This window comes from Lemur catta, chromosome 10 (genome assembly GCF_020740605.2).
Source record: "Lemur catta isolate mLemCat1 chromosome 10, mLemCat1.pri, whole genome shotgun sequence".
In the NCBI taxonomy this organism is placed as follows: Eukaryota; Metazoa; Chordata; class Mammalia; order Primates; family Lemuridae; genus Lemur; species Lemur catta.
The window spans coordinates 11,617,255-11,643,525 of NC_059137.1; the positions used below are offsets into that span (position 1 = coordinate 11,617,255).

At 36.5% G+C, this 26,271-nt stretch overlaps 1 protein-coding gene across 5 annotated transcripts in view; it reads right to left on the minus strand.

Annotated features, from left to right (window-relative positions):
- The window catches only part of RABGAP1 (RAB GTPase activating protein 1), a 153,508-nt gene that overhangs the window by 126,710 nt on the left and 527 nt on the right, over window positions 1-26,271 (minus strand). Inside the window, exons 2-3 of one of the 5 annotated variants that reach the window (XM_045563820.1) lie at window positions 21,699-21,832; window positions 3,875-4,074 (exon numbers count right to left, since the gene is read on the minus strand). In XM_045563820.1, the coding sequence (XP_045419776.1) occupies window positions 3,875-4,024 (150 nt within the window). In that variant the 5' untranslated portion in view covers window positions 4,025-4,074; window positions 21,699-21,832. Of the gene's footprint in view, window positions 1-3,874; window positions 4,075-10,658; window positions 11,038-17,347; window positions 17,433-21,688; window positions 21,833-26,271 lie in introns of those variants that run through there. The other 4 variants (XM_045563818.1, XM_045563821.1, XM_045563822.1 and 1 more) reach the window with 4 other exon arrangements.

Here is a 26,271-nt window from a genome sequence, read left to right on the forward strand (position 1 = left end):
GTGTAATTTTATAAGCACATTTAAGGAAGTTGAGAAAAGCAAGCAAATATATATGTATAGCTTTTGTTATATTAACCTCCTTATTATTCTGATTCTCTTCATTTGTTCTTGTGAATTTGAGTTACCATGGGGAGTCATTTCCTTAGCCCAAATACATGTCTGTTCCTATCTCCTTTTTCCTGTTATTGGCAACTAAAAAAACATTGTTTGGAGTCACTTAGTTTCAGCCTGAAGAACTTCCCTTAGTATTAATATTTCTTATAGGGTGGGTCTGCTAACAACAAATTATCTCAGTTTTTATATATCTCAGAATGTCTTTATTTCACTTTCAGTTTTGAATAGCTTTGCTGAACATAGGATCGCTGGCTGACTGGGTCTTTTTTCTTTGAACACTTTGAATGTTATCCTACTGGCTTCTTGCCTCCATTGTTTTTGCTGAGAGGTTAGCTATAACCTTACTGGGGTTCGCTTGTAAGTAATGAGTCATTTATCTTTTGCTGCTCTCAAGATTTTTTCCTTTTTTTTGGCTTTTAGCATTTTTTACCAGATATGCCTCTTTGTCGATCTCTCTTCATTTATTCTATTTGGAGTTTACACTTCCTAGACATGTTGATTATTGTTTTTTAATAAATTTGGGATTTCAGCCATTATTACTTTGAATATTTTTTCTGGTCATTTCTCTATCTCCTCTCCTTCTGATGCTCCTATTATGAGCGTATTGGTGCACTTAATAGTGTTCCATATTTCTCTAAGGCTCTGTTTATTTTTCTCCATTCTTTTTTATGTTCCTGGGTAATTTCTACTGATTTATTGTCAAGTTCATTAATTCTTTCTTTGGTCAGCTGAAGTGTATAGTTGTGCCCCTCTAGTGAGTTTTTTCTTTTAGTTATTGTGCTTTGCAATTCTAGAATTTCCATGTTTTTTTTTTTTAAATAATTTCTATCTCATTATTCTCTATTTGATGTGACACTGTCATCACATTTTCCCTTATTTCCTTAAGCATGATTTCCTTTAGTTTGTTAAACATATTCATAACAGCTACTTTGAAGGCTTTGTGTGTTAAATCTAACTGGTCACTCTCAATAGCAGTATCTAGTGCGTGTTTTTCCGGGGGGGTGGGTTATACGGGTTTGTTTTTTTTCTTTTTTTTTGGTTTCCTGCATGTCTCACAATTTTTGGTTTGAAACTAGACATTTTAGATAATATGCTGTACACACTCTGGGTACTGGTCTCCCCACTTCAAAACTTGTGTTCATGTTTAGCTTGTTTACTGAGTGACTGGCTAGGTTATTTTAGTAAATTCCAGTGTTAAGCCTCTGATGTTGCTCCTCAGGGAGCTCAGACTTGGAATTGCCCACACTTACCCTTGGATGAGAATGGTTTTAGCAGGGTGCTCTCTCTTTCTCTGACCGTACCCAGCTGTGAAGCACCACTAATTGTTGGCTGATTGCTCTACTAATTTCAACAATGCACTGGACTGTAAACTGCTCCATAGACTAAAGCAATCAAATCTGGGGTTTTCTAAAGGGAAAGTTCCAGAGGTCAATGGTTGAGATTTGTTTTGACCCCTGATGGTCTCTTCCCAACTTACGTCTTTCCGTGGTTTCCGCAGGCAAACTAGGAGGTCTGCAGCTAAGCTTAAGTGTCCAATGAATCTACCAACCACCTAATTACCTTTCACCACAACCTACACTGTTTTTGACAGTAATTTTAGGCTTAAACTTCTTTACACTTTCTTGTAAATGAAGTCTATGCCTTTGTGAAGAGATCAGAACTATGTTTTATGGCCAGCTTTTCCCCACAGGCAAAATCTCTGAGCCATGGCTTTGGAACTGGAAGTGGGGACAATGGCAAACTTCTCACTGAGTGACACCACAGCTTTAGTTGCTATGCCCAAAGTAAAGCCTCTGTCTGAAGAACAGGGCTGGGCAGAAAAAGGGAAACCCCTACCTCTTAGTCACACTTGGCCAGCAACAGGCAGCTGGAGGTAAGATGATAAATGCTATGCTCTCCTCCTCCCCCAGATAATAGCCCAGACTACAAGCTGGGGGAGAGGGAGTCTTGTCTTCTTGACTACACCACGCTGGAGTAGAGTTATTATCTCACTCAGTTGGGACAGGGGAAGGAAGGAGTGGGTCTTGGTACAAATAACAGATTCTTGCTGTTCTTACCAAATTTTAGTAAATTTCCTTGAATAAATGTTTCTTCATTTGTTATATTCCTTCAGAACACTTCCAGAGACCTTAATGTTTTAATAATTGTCACCAGTTTTGCTGGGGAGTAAGTAGGACATGCTCTTGTCCTGGAAGTCCCTCTCAGGTAGTGAGCTCTTAAAAATGTAAATTAGATCATGTTCCCACTCAAACCTCTCCAAAAATTCCCTTCATATATATATATTTTTTAATAAGGTCCAAGTTTCCTGCTTAGCTCCACAAACACAAAGTGTAAGATCCAGCTCCTGTCCATCACTTGATCTCATCCCTTACCACTTTTTACCTTCCTTCACTCTTCTCAAATATCTGCCCTAACAAGGGTTAAGCTCCTCAGGCTCTTTGTATTTGCTGTTCCCTCCTGAATGCTCTTTCCCCAGATTTCTCCATGGCTTTCTTCCTCATTTTATTTGGCTCTTACCTTAAATGTCATCTCAAGACCTTCTCTAAAAAAGCACCTGTCATTCACTCTTATTTACTTTTTTAGCTTTACTGTGTTTTTTTTCCCTTGAGACAGTGTCTCACACTGTCACCCAGGCTGGAGTGTAGCGGCATGATCAGAGTTCACTGCAACCTCAAATTCCTGGGATCAAGTGATCCTCCTGCCTCAACCTCCCAAGGAACTAGGACTACAGATGCCTACCACCATGCACAGCTACTTTTAAAAAAATTTTGTAGAGATGGGGTCTCACTATGTTGCGCAGGCTAGTCTCAATCTCTTGGCCTTAAGCAATCCTCTTGCCTGGGCCTCCCAAAATGCTAGGATTACAGGCGTGAGCCACAGTGCCCAGCCAGTTTTACTGTTTTTCATGTATTCCTCTGTACATTTTTGAGTGAGAGTAAGAGTTTTCAAACTTTTGACAAAATTTTTTAAAGGTCAAGGAACAATCACAATGTCATTCACTATTTATCCACGTGTCCTGCCTTTTCTTCACAGCACCGAAATTTACTTGACATACTTATTTTCTTATTTGCTTAGAGTCTGTTTCCCCAGTCGAATTAAAACTAGGAGGGCAGGGGCTTTGCCACGTGTTGTTCACCACTGTACCCCAGTACCTAAAAAAGTACTTGGCACATAGTCATTACTTAATAAACATTTGTTGAATGGACAGATGTAAACAGGAATTGAAATATTTTTAAAATTACTATTTTAAATGACAACTTTGATAATCTGTTTTTATTTATATCCATAAAGAGCAGAGTAACAGAATATGGGAAAAGAAGTAATAGTTGTTTATTTGGCTGAGAGAAGATAAAAAGAAGTGGTCAATGGCCAGGTATTCAAAGTTCTGTTTCAATAACCCTAACTTATGTTTATTAATAGCACTGGTGACCTGCCAGTGCCTTCATGTTACATACACCAGGACCAAAAGAAATAAGTATCCCTAATTCAGTAGAAAAGTGAAAAAAATACTAAAATGACAAATGTTTATACTATAACCACAAGTTTTGACACTTAGGAGTACTGGAAGATTTAGGAAAAGCTAATCAAAGATCAAATACAAATTTCTCAATAAGTATAAACAAAACTCTTTAACATTACAGAAAACAGTATATCATAACCATGTTCTCACTTTCCCCGCATATCCCTTTCCTTTTAAGGCCAGGTTTTGCAATGGGCTTAGCAAAACTAAGTAAAATAAACTTAGGTTATGGAGTTTTACCTTGAGTCCTGTTTTCTCGTCATCACTTCCATTATTTGTAGATGGTGTCTCATCTCCTTGCCTGGAAACCAAGACAAAATCTTCACTATTAAGAGTAGATACTGAGTCTGAGGAGACACTGATTTTTCCAACAGAGGCTTTGTCATCCATAACTCAAGAATGAGGCTCAACTCATGAATGATTAAATATTTTTAAAATGCCTGAAAAACAAAAACCATAAAGATACTCATATAGAATTCCAGATATTCAATTATGCTCTAATTCTCACAAAACATATATGGAAAAACTTGGAAAAAAAAATACTTCCAAAAAATTTTCCTTAGACTTCACTACTTACAGTTTAGGCTTTTTATTCCAAATAAAAGGGAATTTTATGCTATTCAGGACCAAGATGTTTCAGACATCAAAAAAATAAATAAAACATATTCTCTTCAGAATAACACTACCTATCCATAGTGATTTCTTTAGCATATGTTGCAACTCTGGTCTTAGCCTCCAAAAATAATGAAGTACTAAACTTCTGTTTTCTACCCTTTAATTTTTTTTTATTATTATTTCAGCATATTGTGGGGGTACAAAAGTTTAGGTTACGTATATTGCCCTTGCCCCACCCCCAGTCAGAGCTTCAAATGTGTCCGTCCTCTAGACAGTGCGCATCACACTCACGTATGTATACACCCATCACCCCCCCCATCTGCCCGACACTCGATCAATGTTATTCCTAAATGTGGTCTTAGGTGATGATCAGTGAAACCAATTTGATGGTGAGTACATGTGGTGCTTATTTTTCCATTCTTGTCTACCCTTTAATTTTTAAAGCTGTACACATAAATGAAATTAAACACACTTAGTTATTATGAAAGCACAATAACTAACGTTTTCCTAGCATTATTGGTACTTAAATTTAAAATACTAACATAGTTTTAACAAACAAAATTTCACAGTGATACCCAACAGAGATAAAATCAAGGCAGATAAACGTAAGCATAAATTCTCAAGCTGGGAAATACTTCACATAGCAAGAAACCAGAAGTCTATTAAAAACTCAATTTTCCCACACCACAGTTTCTTAGAATCAACTCAATATGAACATTACCCAATAAAAGTTTCATGCCAAAAATTCTCAGCAAAAAGGATAAAGATGTGTCACTTATGAAAAGTCTTTCAATTATTTATTCACTCCTGGAATAAAACTCAAACCCATCCACCATTTGAAAACCTAGTTTTGCATTCTTTGTGGCAATGTTTTATATGGTTGTCAAAACATCAACAGAATAATACACTATACCCAATGTTTTAAACAATTAACAAAAGTAACTACAGCTCTCTGTTCGTCTTTTACCTCAAAGAGGTAAGGTCCTAAAAATCTGTTTAATTTCTCCAATTGAGAAGTCCTGACTTATCCTTTGGATTTTTAATTGAACAGATATTTACTGAACATATACCATGCGTCAAGCACTATTTTCTGCTCAAAGGCCAATATATATAACACCTGGCAGCAGGAATTACACAATTTCTCCGTAGTATAGTTGGGAAAAAAAACTTAGAAATTATCAACACTGTTAAACAATAAAATAGCAATCTCAAGAGGAGAAGTATGGTCATTTAGTCAATGACACAGCTAAAGCTAGAACCCCGGACTCTCTGCTGCTTTTTATTTAAACTAATTCCCCTGTTTAGAGGCCATTACAGGTTTACATTTTATAGGACCAAATCTAAATACATAATGTAGCATTCAAAAACACTTCAAAATGTACTTTCAAAAAATTAAAAGAAAAATGTTTAAATTAATTCAATGAATACTTATATTGAGTGCCTAGTGTATAAAGTGCAAGCTATGATAAACAAAAAAAATTAGATTCTTGCCCAAAAGGAGTTTATGGCTTAGTAGAGAACATAGGCAAATTGTATAGGCTAATAGGTGCAGACTCAGGGTAAAGAAAACTATGGGAACACATTGGGAGAGGGGCTAACTTAGACTTCTGCAAAGGCTATATACTTTAATACCTCCAGGTATTTGCCTTCATAGGATCTTCCTTCTGGTGTGGTTTCCTTGCTTCTGTACTTGATCAACCCCAACTCATCATTAATGATCTACATCTCTTTCTCTTAGTAGTCTTTTCAGTCCACTTGCCCATTCTTACCTCACAGTCAAATGAACTGCTTCCCTTCAGTCTGTTGCCATAGCATTTACGTTTGACTTTTTTATAGTATCTATTATGTTGTTTTAATAATTTGATGGTAAGTGCCTCCTTAATTTAATCATCACATCTATATTTCACAGATGAGGAAATAAAGGCTTAGAGAGATGGTATAACTTGAACATAATGTGGTTAGAGGCAAAGCCAAAAATTAAACCCAGTTATTTATGACTCCAAAGGCTGTGTTCTTCCCTTTAGATTATGATGGCTTTCTAATGCCACAAATTTGTGCGCTGTCCCAAAACATTCAGTATTGGGTGAAGAAGTCTTTATCTATTTTAGAACTTGTACTTTATGGGAGGTTTTCATGCTTAATCAATTAAATCTGTCCACCTTTTAAAATGTGATTAACAGGACAGCAAAGGACCTGGGAAAATGTTCTAAAGCTGTGATCTAAGAGACTAACATCTTTGTATGGTACTCTAGACTCAAAAATACTTTGGTATTTACACTATGGAATTGAGAAGATTTGGTTTTGGTAGGCTCAAAGTTCCACCTATTTTCTTTGAGAAGGTGATAAGAAAATACACCTTATAAGATACTTTATTGTTTGTTTTGGCAACTGAAAGTAACTGAATCACTCAGCAAGAATGAAGTTTATCAGAACACTAAGTAATACAGGAAAAATCACACAAGACTCCTTTTTTCTCCGGCCTCTGTGGACAGAAGTGAAGACGGAGCCCAGGGCTCCACAAGCTCTAGGTAAGACAAGCCCTTCCCTGGCCTCCACAATGAAGAGGTACCTCAGAACCTGGCGTACTTCTGGCAATATTCTAGAGATTCACAACCTGTCTCAAGATTATAAGGACTAATTTTGTTTTTAATCCCTACTTATGTCAGTTACCACAAAAAGTCCCCTACTCTAATTCTTCATCCTTCACACTGTAATTCTAATTCCTATGGAAAATAAAGTACAAAATTCCACCCCCACTGTCATCCTCCTCCCTACCTTTCTCCATAGCACCCATAACCACTTGACACACTTTTACATTTTAGTAATTTGTTTTTAAGTATCATGTAAACTAGAATCTAAGCTTCACGAGGGCAGGAATTTTTGTGTTTGATTAACTGCTATACCCCTAGCACCTGGAACAATGCCTGGCATACAGCAGGTGCACAACTATTTATTAAAGTAGGGTAAATGGCAAATAAAGATGGAAAAGAGCAAGAGCCACTCAATGAAAAGGTAAGACCACCTTTTCTAAATTGACAATGAGAACAGCAGTTATATTTGTGATGGGGAAGCACACAACTAGGAGCTAAGAAAAACCCAAGTTAGAATACTGGTTCTACTACATACTAATAGTATGAGCTTGTCACACGGACCCTCAGTTTCCATAATAGAAAATGTTACACTATCTAATACAGCTATTGTAAAATTACTAACGACTATATCTATAAAGCATTTAAAAATACATATAGAAAATTATAAGCACCCAATAACTACAGCTTTTCAAAAACTAACTTCCAATTTGAATTAACAGATATTAACTGATTTAAGTAATCCACATTAGGAAACATTGAGGTAAATAGATGATAGATTTTCTAATTTCACATTGCAATTTGTTTATATCTAAATAAATGCAAAGGAATACTTCCAATACAATTGTCTTATCTATGTATAATACAAAGAAATAAAATGCATACATTCTTTATTTCACTTTATCATCCTAGTAATTCTATAAGACAGAATAAGAACTATTATCCCATTTTAAATAACAATGTACATATGAATACTCCAGTAATTTAGTAGGCACTCACAGCTTGCCTCTTTCTTTTACAGAAGTTTTGAGCCTAGACCCTTGTTACATCTAATTAACAGGGCCAGGTTGATCAGTGCACATTCAGGGATGTTTCCTTCTCTACATCTCTTTTAATGAAGTCAAGCCACTTGACATGATAGGTAATTTTGTTCACTTATGCAGCCTCCTGCATCACATCCAAAAGTTCAATTATGCTTTGTTTTCATTCATCTACCCTTTCATTGCTTTTATTAATATTCTTATAGACACACACACAAGTTCACCAGATTTTTATTGAAAATTAGTCTCATGACACTGAAACTCTTTATCAACTTTTTGCCCAAATTGACGCTCTGTGCCATAGTGACAATTTTATACTGCAAAGAATAGAACATAAAATGCATCTCAATATGCTGACTAGAGTCACATTCATTCTCCATCTCCCCTTCAACACTCTACACCCAGCTAATGGAGAGTAAAATTGAATGAAATGGCCAAGACAAAGACTCTTTTGACAGTCCTTCAATAGCAGTCGGCTCCTAGATAATCAATGTTTACCTTTTAAAAACTTGAACTTTTTTTTTTTTTTGGACAGAGTACTATCAGATATTTGTATTGTTTCTAGCTACTAACATCATTCTGAGCAGTAACATAAACAGGGAACTTGCAGTAGCATGGATTTGTTAATGTGCAATTAGCAGAGAAAAAAACCACCTCCCAGTAAGTGACCCACCTAGCTTAATAAAAGAGGCATGGGTGATAGTCTTAATTGAACTTGACATACTAGAGGCAAAATGTGCTAATGCCCAGACACCAGTCCAGAGCTTGGTTCACCTTTATTTCCTTGGTTTTCCTGACACATTCTTTTTAAAGGAGTAGTATTAACTGCCTCCACCACTACCACTTCAATGGGACTCCCTACTCTTACTCAATAGTCCCTTCCAAAAACCTGACCCTTTCTTCTGACCAACCTTCACTGAATCTCTTCTTTTAAAAACCAACAATAACACAATTTGCAAAACTCAACGAATTCTTTCAATCCTCATCTTCTACCAGCTGAAGTAAATGAAAATGCCACCCATTTCTTTATTCTGAAACTTATATTTTTGCTTCCATTTTCTACCTCTATCTTTTTCTAGTCTTCATTTAGGTTCCTTTTCTTCTGCCTATTTAAAAAATTTCCTTCTTGTCCTCTTTTCCCTGGCTGTCTCATTAGCTAACAGTTATAGCCTTCTATTGCATGCTAATACTCTAGACCTAACTTTTCTCTTGAATTCCATGTGGGTATCTGTGTTATGTTTTCCTTTTTTCCAATTCAGTATCCAGTGTCTGATTTGTGCCAGGCACTGTGTATATTGTTATGGTGAGGAATAAAAGTTACTCCTTATTTTTGACAGTCTTACAATGGTAGAGAAAAGAGACTAGTAAACAAGTAATTATAGTTAAGTATAGTGCTTTTTATAATAGAGGTATGTAAAGGGTATAATGGGTATATACTGCAGAGCTCTACTACAAGTGTCCCATGGTCTTCTCAAAACCAATTCCATGTGTTCAAAACCAATCTATGCAATCCCCTCATGTCAGCATATTCTTCCTAGGTTCTCTACACTATGAACAACCACAGATCCAAGATAGATAAATAGATAAATAAATCCTTGACTCCTTTTCTTATTCTCCCTTGAACTTTAATGGATTATAGTTCCAAAACATATCTCAAATCTATTCCTTCTTCACCAACCCTCATGTTACTAACTCATATTTTATTCTCTTTCAACTTGGCTACAACAGAAGTCTTTCTATCTAGACCCCTCTAAGGTCACTGATTATCTAGCTCCCATAGTTAATTTCTAAAACTTATTTAAACATATATCCCAACCCCCACCTTCCCCAAAACTGTTAATTGCTTCTGACTAAAAACAGAATAAAATCCAAACTCCTTATATCACTTAGTTCTACAAAATCTGGAGCCAATCTACCATTCTAGTCTTACCTCCTTCTATCAAACTATACAACACATCAAATATGTTATATATTTTTGCATTTTCAAGTCTTTTCATATACTGCTTGCTAAGCTGAGAATGTGTCTTTGTTTCCCCAGTTAGCCTTTTTCTGCCAACAGCAATCTAGTGATACAATCAAGTATTCAACTTCTCCTTTTCCCTTCTGCAATGTTCATTTTCTTCTAGCATGCCTAAGGGTTTTTGTTTGATTTTTAGTTCTATCACAGGTTTATAGCACGCATCACACAGTAAAATAATATTAACACTTCTTTTCTACTCTACCATACTGATCGATCCATTCACTCCAGAAGCAATTACTAAGTATAAACCACCAGGTCAAATGCTGGGAACACAATGGGTACAAACGTAGTCCCCAGGATTACTTGTGGACAGGGATTTTATGTCTTATTCATATTAATTTCATATTCTTGCTTAGTGGCAGCGTTTAATAAATTTGGCTGGTTGAATATACTTCAGTGTTTAACTAGTAGGGTATAAGTAATGTGAGGAGGGCAAATGACAAATATGCTACATTACATGCATGTATTGAGGATGTGGCTACAGATGATGACTAGAATATTGAATAGACTCATGACCAAAAACAAGTTAAAGAACAATGAGTCACAAAACACACTTTGAACCCTCTGGACCAAATACTCAAATCACTCCCCCCCCTATCCAGTGAGCAAATGAGAACAGCTTTAGGGAATCTAAGAGGGATGCTTAAATCATCTTGCTAAATCTGAAGAGAAAGTAATACTTATAGTTCTTGAGTGCCAATTATATGCTCAACACAGTACTAAAAAGTTTTACATGCATTATTATTAATCTTCACACTAACCTTGCCAGATGGGTATTAACTTCATATGACAGACAAACTGAGGTTTAGGCAGGTTGATAACTTGCTTAAGTTCACAGAGAAAATTGTGGAACTTGTTCCAAACCCAGGTATCTAGGTGCCTCTGTCCTTTTCTGGATTGCATGTCTCTCCTTCTTGATGTCCCTATCTCCATTCTCTCCCCATTCCAATCCATCCTCTATGCTGCTCCCAGTTGTATCCTTCTAAAACACAGATCTGGCAAGATTACTCTCTGTTCAGAAAAAGAATAAGACAGGAAGTAGCAAAAGAATCAAGTCTGAAAGATGTTGTAGCAGGCCAATTCCTATGGGTTTGTAACTCTTTAAAATTAAACAAGCAGAGTACAAAGAAGCTATAAAAAAAAAAAAAATCACACTATATTAGTCTCAACTTTTTTCTTTTTTTCCTGGCTCTGAACTTTGTTTCCCTGCACTGGTTTTTACATGAATTTGTCACAGCTTATCCCGAGAAAGGGTGGGACAAATCTAACAAAACTCAATGGAATACCATCCCTTCTTTATAAAAATAAATTCCTTTCCACCATTACTAAATGCTAAACAATAGAGGTCTTTAAGTCTGACTCTCAATTTGGTGGCTGTTTGTTTGAATTATTTTAGTGAGCTAAGAAAACCATAATAATTTAAACTTTCTGATTATTTTCAGCTTAGCTTAAAAAACCAAAACCAAAGAAAACAAAACTTAATCATCTTGGGCCTACTTGTACCTAAAGGCAAGAAAAACCAGCTTATCTAAAACTCACTGTTCGGCAAATTTTAACCTACCATACCTAAAATTTATTTCTTCAAACTATTAAGTGATTTTTAGTTCAACTGTGGATGAACTAAAAAAAAAAAAAAAAAAAAGATAACTGAATTAAAGGAATATAAGAATTTGAAAGACAAAGTAAAAGTTAAAAAAAATTTTTTTTACAGGTTGTAATCTTTTTGCATTGTGGTTAAAGATACCTAAATGTTACCATTTTAGCCATTGTTAAGTATACAGTTCTGTGTCATTAAGTACATTCACATTGTTGTGCAACCATTACCATCAGCCATCGCTGGAACTTCTTTTTTCCCCCAACTGACACTCTGTGCCCATTAACACTAACTCTCCATTCTCCCCCACCCCTCAGCCCTGGCAACTACCATTCTACTTTCTGTCTCTATGAATTTGACTACTCTAGGTACACCTCATATAAGCAGTGGAATCATATAATATTTGTCCTTTTGTAACTGGCTTATTAGTGGGTCTTCAAGGTTTATTCATGTTGTCAGAACTTCCTTCCTTGTTAAGGCTGAATAATATTCTACTGTATGCATAATATATTGTTTATCCATTCATCCTTTGGTAAGTTTTTAGAGCCTAACTTCATAGGATCTTTGTATAAATTCACAAAATCAATACACCAAATAGTCTAAACAGCCAATGTTTTCAGAATTCTCACTTTCTCATGAGTAATCAACACTTTGTTTTTTTAGACAGGATCTTGCTCTGTTTACTGGGCTAGAATGCAGTGGCATCATGTCATCACAGCTCAAACTCCTGAGTTCCAGCAATCCTTCTGGCTCAGCCTCCCAAGTAGCTGGGACTACAGGCACATGCCACCATTCCTGGCTAATTTTTCTATTTTTTGTAGAGATGGGGTATTGCTATGTTGCTCAGGTTAGTCTGGAACTCCTAGGTCAAGTGATTCTCCTACCTTGACCTCCCAAAATGCTAGGATTATAGGTGTGAGCCACTGCACCCAGCCAGTAATCAAGCTTTATCAGATTTTTTTTTAAACTTAACAATCTAGTATTAATACTTTAACAGAAAAAAAAAAAAAAAGACTGGGAGTTAACTCCCAGGTATTTTTTTGATTTAACTTAGACAATGCTGTAGCTTCAGTTATGTAAAATGAAGGAACTGAACTCTTTCTTCCTGTGTGAGTATCCAGGAAAAGGGGAAAAACATCAGGTGCTTTCTAGTACAATTTCATGAGGAAGGCACAAGTAGCTCCATTTCTACAAATGAATAAACTGGGTCTCAGAGTGATTAAGTAGCTTACCTTCTGTCATATACTAAGTGCAGGACCTGGGATATCAATGTCTTTCTGATCCTAAAATTTGTATATCCCCTATACCTTGATCCGTCTAATGAAAGGTACAAGAGGTAAGAAGAGGGGATGAAATGCACATAAAACAACTCATTTAACTCTGTGTTGATTATTTGAATGTAATGATATTAACACCTGAAAAACTAAAACTTTGTAAATGGTTTTCCCATGTTTCTGTAGATAATTCAGGAAACAGCACTTTAATTTTTTTCAGAACTCTAGGTATGCTGGCTTTATGCTACTTCAACATGGTACCTCTGAAACTAAATATCTGAATTGTTATTTGGATGCCATTTGCACAACAGAAACTACCCCTGGTAACACAGGGAAAGTTAGCTTAATGTTAATATACTACTCATTCACAAGGTCAGATCTGATTATATACCTGACTTTGCTATTATAGATTAAAAAAAACCTTTGTCTTTACTTTTTCTGAACAGATTTCTAAAGTATAATTAATTAGCATTTTATAAATATAAACAAGAGCACATTTTTAAGCAATGCAGAGTTGTTCAAAGATCTTTCCATCTTTTAGGAAATTAGTTAATATAGTTCCTTCTCCCCCATAATTAAAAAATCAATCCATTTCATTTAGAATATCCACTTGTCTACACTTAGATCAGAAATGTTTGCATTATTCACTTCTCCTTAATCCGTGTGAATTTAATGCCAAGCAAGCAAATCACTCAATAAATGACCAAAGCCCTTATAAGGTAAATGCAGTAAACACCATTTCTTTTTTCTATGATCTGTTTGATTTTCAAGGGAATGAGTAGGCAAACCACAAATGTTTGGTGGAAGACACAGGTGTTTTCTGCACCTTCTGATATGAGAAGGCCCTGGACATAGTTATACAGGGATGAAGAGACATTTGACAAGTGTGTCCAATAAGGGATGAGCGAGCAGTCAATAAGCATTTACTGAGCACTTCATTCACACCACTGTAACAGGTACTATTTAAAAAGATATAAAGTTTACAAATATTTTAATTAAGTTCCACAAATGTTTTTAAACCTATCTGAAAAGATCTTTTCTTATAAACAAAGACAACAAACTAAAAAAAAAAAAACCTTTTTCCTGGAGGAGAATTTTGAATACATGCTTTTAAGGTTAGACAGAAATCGAATTTTTCCTGAATTCACAGAGAATTCAATAGGTAACTATAATAAGGATATAACCATTTCTCTTCTGCAGCTATATCAGAGGCCTAGTCATAGAAAATCATGTGTCAGCATGAGATTTATGAGACATATTCCTACTCTCATTTTATCAGCATACCTTCAAGGGCACAGGAGAGTTTATTACATTTATGGTAAAAATATTAAAATGATTAACACATAGCACTTTCCATTAGTATTATACAAATGCCCAGTTTAGCCTTGAACACTGTCTCTTATTACACTTGATATTTAATGTATGTCCCAAGGAAAGATTCTGTGTATCAATTCTTTTAACTGATACAAAGGTCATCCTCAGAAAAGGGAAAACAAGATTATAAACCATAGGTTGTTGGTTATAATTACCAAAATGTATAAGGAAAAATGGGAAAGAAAAAGTCTTAAAATGGTCAAATTATTATTAAGCTTTGAGTTAATATTATGCTAAACTTACCATAGAAATTCACTTGTTAATGCACCTTAAGAAATGTCAGATTTTAATATGGAGAAAAGTTTATTGCCACAAATATTTACAGATCCCAAAGAGTAGTGGTTTATAACACAAACGCTGCTGTAACTTTAACTGGAAATACATAACTATGCATGATCTCTTGGAGAGATGCAAACCCCCACATATGGCAGCAGAGCCACACAATTAAGAATATATATTTCTCATGTTTTACAGCCAAGATGATACATTCTATTTAATGTTCAGTATGAACTTTAAAAAGTTTTAGGGCTTTATTTTACTCTTTAGTAGTCAGAAAAATTTTGGGGGGGAAGTTAGGCCTTAGAGGGTTCTACCCTAGTACAAAGAATAATTTTCAACAAATTCTCACTGATGACTAGCTCAGAATATTATAATGGACTTGGAAAGAGAAGGGAAATTTCCAGTCCAAATTCTATAAACTAACATGTTCATGACTTGGACACTTCCATATTTGGTCAGTCTTTGCACATGAAGAGAAACAGGCTATTAGGGTCGACATGAGTCTTTATAATGTCAAGTTTAAATTTCTATTCAATACTGTTTTTGACTTACAAGTTTTCTGAAGAATAATGATTTCAGGATCAACACAAAGCTTAAAGGGGTGGGGATGGTGGAGATGACTAGGTAATCAGTTTATACTAAAAAGGCAGCAGCTACGAAGTTGACACAGTGGTTTTGTTTTGTTTTGTTTTTCAGGTCTATCCACAGGCATCAAGTCCTTAGCCTTGTATTTTCTTTCCCCAGGATCTAACTATGAACAAGGCAATTACATACACAGCACCAAAACGTCAGAAATCCTGCTTTACATACATTAAATTAACCCTTTAAAAAATATTTCAGTTCTATCTCCAAAAAAGATTATTTAACTAGCTATAGAAATAATCACTGAAAGTATAGTCTTGTCAAGAAAGATCATTTAAGAATGTTGTATTCATTTATTCCACATGCTTGAGAAGTCTAATGATGTCTGATTACATTGAAAATTACAAAGATAACATTATGGGCAGCCTATGTCAGAAATATAGCATATCAGTGTTTTTATAAAGATACTCATCAGTAGCACTGATTTAAACTAATTATTTTTTGAAGCCTGTATTCGAAGGTTACTTGTTAAAACAATTACTGGGAAATGATGAGACCTTCAAAGGTTTTTCCTTAACTGGAAGCATACTGAAAAAAAAGACAATGACTTCTTTAAAAGAAACTAGGCTGTAAAGTTGTTACAGTGTGTGAAAAATCAGTCCCCTCAGGTAGATAACTTAGACATAATGTGAATATACTTCTCTCAATATGCAGCAAAGATAGGAAACAGGTGTCTTCACTTTTAACAGAGTCCCTGCAAACTGCTAACAAAATACTACGCAAAAAATGCCAAAATACATACAGCTGATGGGTTAACTTTCCAGACAAATCTATATGTCTTATTAATGCCAATGAGTTAACTGTAAAGTGAATTACAAAACTGAATGAAAAGGAAGTGTACCACAAGATAGCAATAATTCAACTTTATGAGTTTGAGTTAATACTTTGTATTACAGTTACATGTGAATTTTACATGTTACCAATACATACAAATCAATCATGGATACAAATCTTATTAATACAAACTAAAGTCTACAAAGGAAGCTTATAAAGATCTCTCTCCCCTATTCATTCCCAGTTTTTATAAATAAGCTCGACTTTAAAATTTTCAATGTTTATTAAATAATACCCTATACAGACTTGAATTAAGGCAACAGGTCCTTCTGAAAAAAAAAGTTAGATGTGTACTTCCTTGGTACCTAAGCTTTTTTCCCCAAAAACTTTTCAAATAACAGTTTAATGTAACAAATACAGTTCCATTCACCCTCCATTGTCTTTTTTCTTCCTAAATAAACAAAGCAGCTGGAAACACACACACACACACTCCCTAGTTATTAGTAGTATATGAACACAGGAGTTGATTTGAATGAAAATATTAAATTGTGAAACCTTGTCCCTGACATTTTTTCCCATTGTTTAAAAAAAGACACAAGTCCAAAGATCTCAAAGTCAAGTTGAATCATCATTTTAAACTAACGGAACAGTACTAGCGGGAACACTAGTAGCATGAGCACTTAACACTGTCTCCTAGGACATTTGCTTCCAAGAAAAAGAATCCTCGAGTAACAATAGGTATGGAGATGCGTATAAAGCAGGAGCAGATGATAGTCTGGATGGTACAAGAGTAGGGACAAAAGTACTTCCAGGCAATGGACAGCGAACTCCTGGAAGTCTGGGGTTATCCTTTGGCTCAACACATAAAACCTTGAAGGTTGCTAAAAATCAAAAGACACAGCAACGAGGTATTGAGGCGGATGCTTCAACTAGAAGGATAGAATGGGATGCCAGGGACACTAACTGCAGGCGAGGAAAATGAGACAGAAAGACCAACATGAGATGGCAGGGCGACACTGAAAGAAAGCAAGTGTTTCAAATTAGCCGCAGCCCAGCAAACCAGCCTGAGGCCCAAATCAGCCTAAGCAACAGACACAGGCCTTGTGAGCGATAGGGAGAAACTGAGGCGGAGGGAGCGGCCAAATTCCCAAACAGGACCAAGCTCAAAACACGAAAGTCAAGACACAAACCGGCTTTGCTGGGGGGCCAGAGGAAGGGCCAAATGTGCAGGACTCGGAAGAGAGACACCTACCCAGACAGGGGGAACCGGTTTGGGCAGGGGCTGCCAGAGCGTCCCAGCCTGCGCATGCGCCCTCTCCCCTCCGTCGCAGCTCCCCCTCCCCCCCAATCACGGCTACCCTCAGAAGTCGGCCCGTCGAGGGAGCAAAGCACAGCCCCACCGGCCCAGCCCAGCAGGATGAGAAGACAGCTTGGCTCCCTGAAAGGTCCGTCGGAAAATGCCCCCGGGGTTGATGGATAGAAGGGAAAGAGGAGGAGTGAAACACGGCCCTACCCGACCCGCCGTCTCCTCCTCCGCTGCCCGCCGTTCGCCGTCCCGGAGGCTCCGCCGCCTGGGCCTCCCCAGCCGCCCTGCCCCCGCCTTCCCCGCCCCCTTACTCACGTGAGAGCGGCTCCTTCCGCCCTCCGCACCGCCTCCTAGCCCATCTCATAGGCCCGCGGCCAAGACGTGCGTCCTCATTGGCCCAACATCGGCAGTGAGGCGGGGTTTCCTCTTCACCGCGCTCCACCTGGGCTTTTGCCCGCCTGAGGACGGTGAGCCTGCGCGAAGTGCGCAGGTTGGGAACTGGCTCTAGAGCTGTGGTCAGTGTCTGGGCTTGGACAGGCAGCAACTGTGGGACTGCAGGTGGGACTGGGAGCAGGACTGACGGCGATGAGCGCGGGCTGGGTACCACCTGTTGCAGGTAGGTACGACTCCAAAGAATACTGGTGCTAAAGCAAGGAATCCTCTGCTCACCTTTCTTGATCAAGTCCTGATTGAAAATGAGCACTTAACATTATGACTAAATTCACCTGGCGTGTAATGAGGGTGCATAGTGTGCCAGGGATCGTGACAGATCTTTTTACAAGCATCTAATTTAGCTTTACCACAAACCTGTGAAAATGGTATGCTTTTTCTTATTTTACAGAATAGTGCAGCCCAAGTTATAGAATCCAGTGTAAAAGTTAAAACTTCTTACTCCCCAAGTCCAAAAGCACTGGTACAACACAGCTGCCATGGGGTACTTCAGCCACATAAGATAAAAATGAACAAAGTTGTTTCAGACTGCCTGAAAGATGAGGTTTTATTTAAAAATCATTCAAAAGTGAAACATAAGAACAGTAGCAATACAATGAAATTTAAAGTCCCTGTCCTCAATAAATTCACAAGGTAGGTAGTTGGCAACAAAAACAATGACTATTAAAAGTGCTACTTGAGGATTTTTTGTTTTTTTTTTTAAAGAGATGAGGATTCACTATGTTGTCCAGGCTGGAGTGCAGTGGCTATTCATAGGCAATTATATCACCCTGCAGCCTTGAACTCCTGGGCTTAAGCAATCTGCTTGAGCCTTCCAAGTACCTGAGATCACAGGTGTGCACTACCACACCAACTCTTAAGACTTGATACTTTATAACATACTTTCACATTCTCTCCCACTTTCCTTATTCAAATGGATAATGCTTTTTCTGGTGAAGGAGTCACCTGCAATGTTTTCTGGTGGATATTGCATCCAAATTAACCAGACAAAAAGCAATAAAAGAAAAGCTGGTTTCTGTTACAGTCCCTTTTTATGACTTATCTATTAAAACAGACATATCTGCACCCCTCCAAAAAAATAGTTTTCTGATCTCCTTATACACACTCATTTTAATGTATTCAAATACAGCTATATAATACACACTTATTTTAATGTATTTGATTAATACAGTATTAGGAAGAAAAAATCCCCTGAACTCCTGAGAAAACCAAGACTAACTTTTGGTAACCATAATTTCATGTATTTCTTGATTCATATGTATACCCCAAATATATATGTCAGTCTTCTACATTTTTTATATAAAAGTTTATTATATAAACTTTTATATAAATCAGTATCAGGCATATATAAATCAGTATAATATGCCTTGGAGAAAAACAGAAAAGAGAAACTAAAATAAACAATAAAACCATCACATTTCCACCATGAATGTAAATACTTTGGTGCATATCCTTTTGTGTTTTTTCAAAATGAGAACAGTTTATTAATCTGCTTTTATCAATTAACAATATCTACCTTATTTCAGCAAAATTTTCCTCTCATTTAAGTACTAGATCATATTTAAATTTTCTGTCAGCCTAAAAATATCTTTTTATCTTGGGAAAGTTGGCTTTCCCAAGTCAGTGATATCATTTCAGGAAAATTTCCTCTCATGTACTACCTAACTACAATCAAACATTCTGTTGACCAAATTATATTTTTCTACAACCAGTATTCCCAAATAAGTATCCAACTTAGGATCACACATTGCATCTGGTTATATCCCTTAAGTCTTTTTCAATATGATACTTAAGTGGCTCAGGCCTGTAATCCCAGCACTTTGGGAGGAGGAGGAGGTGGGAGTATCGCTTGAAGCCTGGTTTTCTAGACCAGCCAGGGCAACAAAATAATTTGCTGGGCATAGTGGTGCATGCCTGTAATCCCAGGTACTCGGTAGACAAGACAGAGGATCACTTGAGTCCAAGAGTTTGATGTTACAGTGGGCTATGATTGGGCCATTGCACTCTGGCACGGGTGACAGAGTGAGACCTTATATCAAAATAAATAAATAAGTAAATATGAAACTTAAGAAAAAATTTTAAAGATTAAAGTCTACATTGCAGAAATCAGGCCACTTGAAGTACGAAATTTTTGGATTTGAATGGTTGCTTCCTCAAGAAGTCATTGACACGGCTGGGCGTGGTGGCTCACGCCTGTAATCCTAGCAGTCTGGGAGGCCGAGGCGGGCGGATTGCTCGAGGTCAGGAGTTCGAGACCAGCCTGAGCAAGAGTGAGACCCTGTCTCTACTAAAAATAGAAAGAAATTATCTGGCCAACTAAAAATATATATATAGAAAAAATTAGCTGGGCATGGTGACGAATGCCTGTAGTCCCAGCTACTCGGGAGGCTGAGGCAGTAGGATCACTTAAGCCCAGGAGTTTGAGGTTGCTGTGAACTACGCTGACACCACGGCACTCACTCTACCCAGGGCAACAGAGCCAGACTCTGTCTCAAAAAAAAAAAAAAAAAAAAAAAAGAAGTCATTGAATTCGTTCCTCTAAGCCTGTATTTCCTGCGAAGTGGAGGTTATACCTTGAAGGGTCAATGGATTCAAGTAAAACATTTTGGACTAGTACACATCATACGTAATGTTGTGTTATATTTGATGTTTCATTATATTAGATACAATATTATAGTATCTAATACAGTGATGCTAATGTTAGCCACTAGATTAGTGATGATATACAAGCTGTTTTTATCACTGAGTCCATTTCTAAAATAGACTTTATATATAGTCTTTCTCAATGCCTACCAATGCCATATAGTCTAATATCTTATCCCATTCACAGAAAACTAATTTTGGTGTCCAAATGTGCTCAAGTTTTTTCAGGAAGTGGTTTTGTAGCTTAGAATATATGGTTACAATGTATGAGTGGAATATGGAGCTAGTGTGAGATAAAGCAATGTGGTAGACTGGAGCCAGAAAGGTAAGATCTTGGAATGCTAAAATGAAGAAACTGAAGTCTACTCTATAGACATAAGGGTGCCTTTGGATATGTTTAAAAACAGTGACAATATCAGATTTGGGTTTTTAAAAAGATCACTCTAGTAAGATTAGAGCAGGCAAAATAAGAGGCACATAGAACAACTTAGAGGCTGCCTAGAATCATGAAGGCTTGAACTAAGGAAGTAGAAAAGAAAAGGGAACAAGATTCAAGAAGTATGTAAAAAAGAAATATCTTCGAGTTTGCTGATTCTTTCTTCTGCTTGCTCAAATCTGCTTTTGTCCCCCTCTTTTTATTTCAGTTACTGTACTTTTTAAGTCCAGAATTTCATTTTGGTTCCTTTTTATAATTTCTTTCTTAAAAGATATTCTAATTTTGTTCATACATTATTTTCTTGACTTTATTCATGTCTTCCTTTAGCTATTTCAGCAACTTCAAAATAGTTGTTTTAAAGTTTTTGTCCATTAAGTCAGACACCTGGGCTTCCTCAGGGACAGTTTCAGTTGATTTATTTTGTTCTTTTGAATGGGCCATACTTTTCCATTTCTTGGTATGGTTTGTGATTTTTTGTTGAAAACTGAACATTTGAATCTTGTACTGTGGTGACTCTGAAAATTAGATTCTCCTTCTGTCCCTAAGTTTGCTGTTTTCTTAAATTGGCTCTGTGCTGGAGATCAGAATCAGCCTAAGGTGATAGCTTAAGGTCTTCTCACATCTTTTGTGAGCCTCCGTCTTTCCCTGGTTATATACAAGTAGCTTTCTATTTTCCTGTCTAAGAGGTTGCTAATCCTTAATGTCACACTCCCAAATGGGGTAATAGGGAAACAAACAAATAAAACAGGTGCTGTTCCTTTAAAACCCCTGGAAGCCAGTTCAGCTGGTGGGGTTGAAACAATGGTGGCCAGCCTCTGTGCCTGCACCTCAGTGATCAAGAGCAGCAATCGGCAATCAGAACATAGATAGCCAGTATTTGGAGGACAAAGTTCCTATTGCCCACTCTGGCTCCAGCAAGCCACACCACGAATGTGGATACATCTGCCTTCCACAGGGTTAGAGGGACCATGAATCAGTAGCTGCTATCACGCTAAAGGCTAACATTGACTGAAATTAACCTCAATTTACCAGCCAAGCTCTCCCTTGCAAGATGCAAGCATTCAAGTAGACTCCAGAGTTCCAAAATAGTTACTTCAGAGAATTTCTGCGAATACAGTCGTTGTCTAGGTGGAGAGACACATTCCTTGTGATTGCTACTCCATCTGAAGAACAGAAAAAAAAAAAAAAAGAATGACGAAAAGTGAACAGTAAACAAAGCCCAAGGGACCTATGGAACACCATCAAGAGGACAAACATAATGAACTGTGGAAGTTCCAAAAGAGAAGAGAGAGGGGCAGAAAGACTATTTCAGGAAATAATGGTCAGAACTCTCCAAATTTCATGATTGACATAATGTACAAATTCAAGAAGATCATCAAACTCCTAGCAGGAAATACTCATAAACCTATACCAAACACATTATTGTTAAACTGTTGAAAGCCAAAGAAAAGAAAATCTTGAAAGCAGCAAGAGATAAGCAATTTGTCACATACGAGAGATTTCGATAAGATTATCAGCCTGTTTGTCCTCTGAAACCTCGGAGGCCAGAAGGCAGTCAATTGATATAGTCAAAGTGCTGAAAGAAAAACAAAACTGTCAATGGAAAATTCTGTATCTGACAAAATTGTCCTTCAAAAATGAGGGAGGCTGGGTGTGGTGGCTCACGCCTGTAATCCTAGCACTCTGGGAGGCCAAGGTGGGAAGATCGCTGGGGGCCAGGAGTTCAAGACCAGCCTGAGCCAGAGTGAGACCCTGTCCCTACAAAAAATAGAAAAATTAGCTGGGTGTGGTGGCACACACCTGTACTCCCAACTACTCAGGAGGCTGAGGCAGCAGGATCCCTTGAGCCCAGGAGTTTGACGTTGCAGTGAACTATGATGATGCCAGAACAAGACTGTCTCCAAAACAACAACAACAAAAGGGGCGGGGCCAGGGGAGAAATAAGAAATTCTCTGATAAACAAAAGTTCATTACCACTAATATTTCTTTTTTTGTTTGTTTGTTTTTTTAACCAGATGTGGAATCTGCATACCACTAATATTTCTGCTCTTCAAGAAATGCTAAAGGGAATCCTTAAGATTGAAATAAAAGGACACTCAAGAGTAACTCAAAGCCATACGAAGAAATAAAGATCTCTGGTAAAGATAAACACATTGGCAATTATAAAAGCAAGTATTAGTGTAATTATGGTTTGTAATTCCACTTTTTGTTTTCTATGTTTTAAAAGACAAATGCATAAAAAATACTCATTTAAGTTACTAGACAATGTATAAAAGGATGGTATCTGTGACATCAATAACAAAAAGGAAAGGACAGAACTGTATATGAGCAGAGTTTTTGTATGCTACTGAAGTTAAGTTGGTATGAATTCAAATTAGATTGTTATAACTTCTGGATGTTAAATGTAATTCCCCATGGCAACCACAAAGAAAATACCTATAGATTATACACAAAAGGAAATGAGAGGGGAATCAAACATTTCATGACAAAAAAATCAACACACACACAAAAAGCAGCAATGTAGGAAATGAGGATTTAAAAAGGTATAAAGCACATAAAACACTAATAGCAAAATGAGAGATATAAGTCCCTCCTCATCAATAATTACTTTAAATGTAAATGGCTTAAACCCTTCAATCTAAAGACAGAGGTGGGCAGATGGATTAAAAAAAAACGTGATCCAACTAAAGCTGTCTACAAGAGACTCATAATGAGATGCAAAGACACAAATAGGTTGAAAGTAAAAGGATAAAACAAGGTATGCCAGGCAAATTGTAACCAAAAGAGAGCTATGTTGGTTACAGTAAGATTAGACAAAACAGACTTTAAATTTAAAAATGGCTATAAGAGATAAAGGCAGACATTATATATTAATAAAAGATTAAATAAAGCAAGATTATATAAAAATTATATATATATTTCATACCAAGTAACAGACTCTCAAAACATATAAAGCAAAAATGGATGGAATTAAAAGGATAACAAACAGTTCTACAATAATATTTGAAGACTACAATACCCTATTTTCAATAATGGGTAGAAGCATCAGAAGATGAGTAAGGAAATAGAGGAACTGAACATCATAACATACCAACTAGATCTAACAGACATAACAGAACATTTTATTCAACAGTAGCAGAATACACATTCTCCTCAAGTGCATGTCAGATATTTGCCAGGATAGACCATATGTTAGGCCAAAGTAAGTATCATTAGATTTTTTATAAGATTAATATCATACAGAGTATCTTTTCCAAGGAAAACAAGATGAAGTTAGAAATAAATAATAGAAGGAAAACTAGAAAATTCACAAATATGTGGAAATTAAACAACATACTTTTAAACAACACCGGTGAGTCAAAGAAGAAATCAAAAGGGAAATTAAAAAATACTTAGAAACTAAAGAAAATAACATAACACAACATTATCAAAACTTACAGGCTGAGTGAAAGTAGTTAGCAGATGGAAATTTATAGTTGTAAGTTACCACATTTAAAAAAAGAAGGATCTCAAATTGATAACCTTAAGGAACTACAAAAAGAAGGGTATATTAAATCCAGAGCTGATAAAAGGAAGAAAATAAGATAGAGCAGAGATAAACAAAATACAGAATGGAAAAACAGCAGAGAAAAATCAATGAAACTAAAAGTTGGTTATTTGAAAAGATCAACAAAATTGGCAAACCTTCAGCTAGTCCGATGAAGAAAGAAAGGACACGAAAATAACTAAAGACAGAAATGAAAGTAAACACATTACTACTCTCAATACAGAGATAAAAAGGATTATGAGAGACTACTGTGAACAATTATATGCCAACAAATCAGATAATCTAGATAAAAATGGACAAATTCCTAGAAACACACAAATTACCTACACTGACTTTATGAAGAAATAGAAAATCTCACAGACCTGTAATAAATAAAGACATTGAATCAGTAATCAAAATCTCCCAACAAAAAAAAGGTCCTGCACAAGATGGCTTCTCCAGTAAATTCTATTAAACTTTGTAAGGAAGAATTAACAACAATTCTTCTCAAACTCTCTTGCAAAATTGAAGAGGCAGAGCTTCCTAATGTATTCTATGAGGCCAGCATTACCTTGATACCAACACCAGATAAATGCATCACAAACGATATTATAGACCAATATCGATTATCATCAACAAAACATAAACAAATCCAATCCAACAACATATTAAAAAAATTATTCACCATGAACAAGTGGGATTCATCCCAAGAACCCAAGTGTGGTTCAACATAAAATCAATCAATGTAATACATCACATCAACAGAACAAAGGAGGGGGGACACATGATCATCTCGACTGATGCAGAAAATGTATTTGACAAAATCCAATGGCCTTTCATGATAAAATCTCTCAGAAAACGAGGAAAGATGGAAAATTCCTCAAAATAATAAAGGTATTTATGATAAACCCACAGCTAACATTATACTCAATGGTTTAAGATTAAAAGCTTTCCCAACATCAGGAATAAGACAAGAATGCCCACTTTCACTGCTGCTGTTCAACATTGTATTGGAAGTTTCAGCCAGAGCTAGTAGACAAAAACAAGCATCCAATTTGGAAATGAAGAGGTAAACCAATCTCAGACAATACCAATCTCCATTCACAGACAATACCATCTCATATATAGAAAATCCCAAAGAATCCATCGGAGAGCTATTAGAGCCAATAAACAAATTCAGCAAAGTTGCAGGGTACAAGATCAACATACAAAAATCACTTGTTTTTATACACCAGCAATGAACAATATGAAAAGGTAATTAAGGAAGAAATTCTATTTAAAATAACATTACTTCCATTTAAATTAAATATGCAAAAACACATTGCTTTCAGCAATTATGAAGAAATTAATGTAGACCTAAATAAATGGGAATGCATTCTATGTTCACAGGCAGGAAGACTTAAAATTGTCAAGATGTCAGTACAGTACTACTCAAAGTGACCTACAGATTCAACACAATCCCTACTCCAAAAGCCTGTTTCAAAGAAATGGAAAAGCCAATCCTCAAATTCACATGGAATTGCAAAAGGCCCCGAATAGCCAATACAATCATGAGAAAGAAGAATAAAGTTGGAGAACTCACACTTTAAGACTTCAAAACTTATTATAAAGCTACAGTAATTAAAACAGTATGGTATTAGCATAAGGGTACACACACGTAATAGAATAGAGAACCCTGAAATAAACCTTCATATATACAGTCAATAGATTTTCAACAAGGGTAGCGATGCCATTCAGTGGGGAAAGGACGGCCTTTTTAACACGTGGTGCTGAGAAAACGGGACACCTGCATGCAAAAGAATGAAGTTGGGGATAGTTAGTAGTGATGAAAACACATCATCATTAATGTACACAATGTTTTCAATTTTAAAGCCATTGGACTTTACACCTACAAATGATTTAAATAAAATGTTATGCATATTTACCATAATAAACACCCTTCCCCCGAAAAGAAATGAGGAAGACCCAGTAAACAACTGGATTGGCAAGGAAAAGGGCTCTAAAATGATACTCAAGTTTTTTGGTCGAGAGGAATGCATGGATGATACCGTTCACCAACACAGGACTACAGGAGAT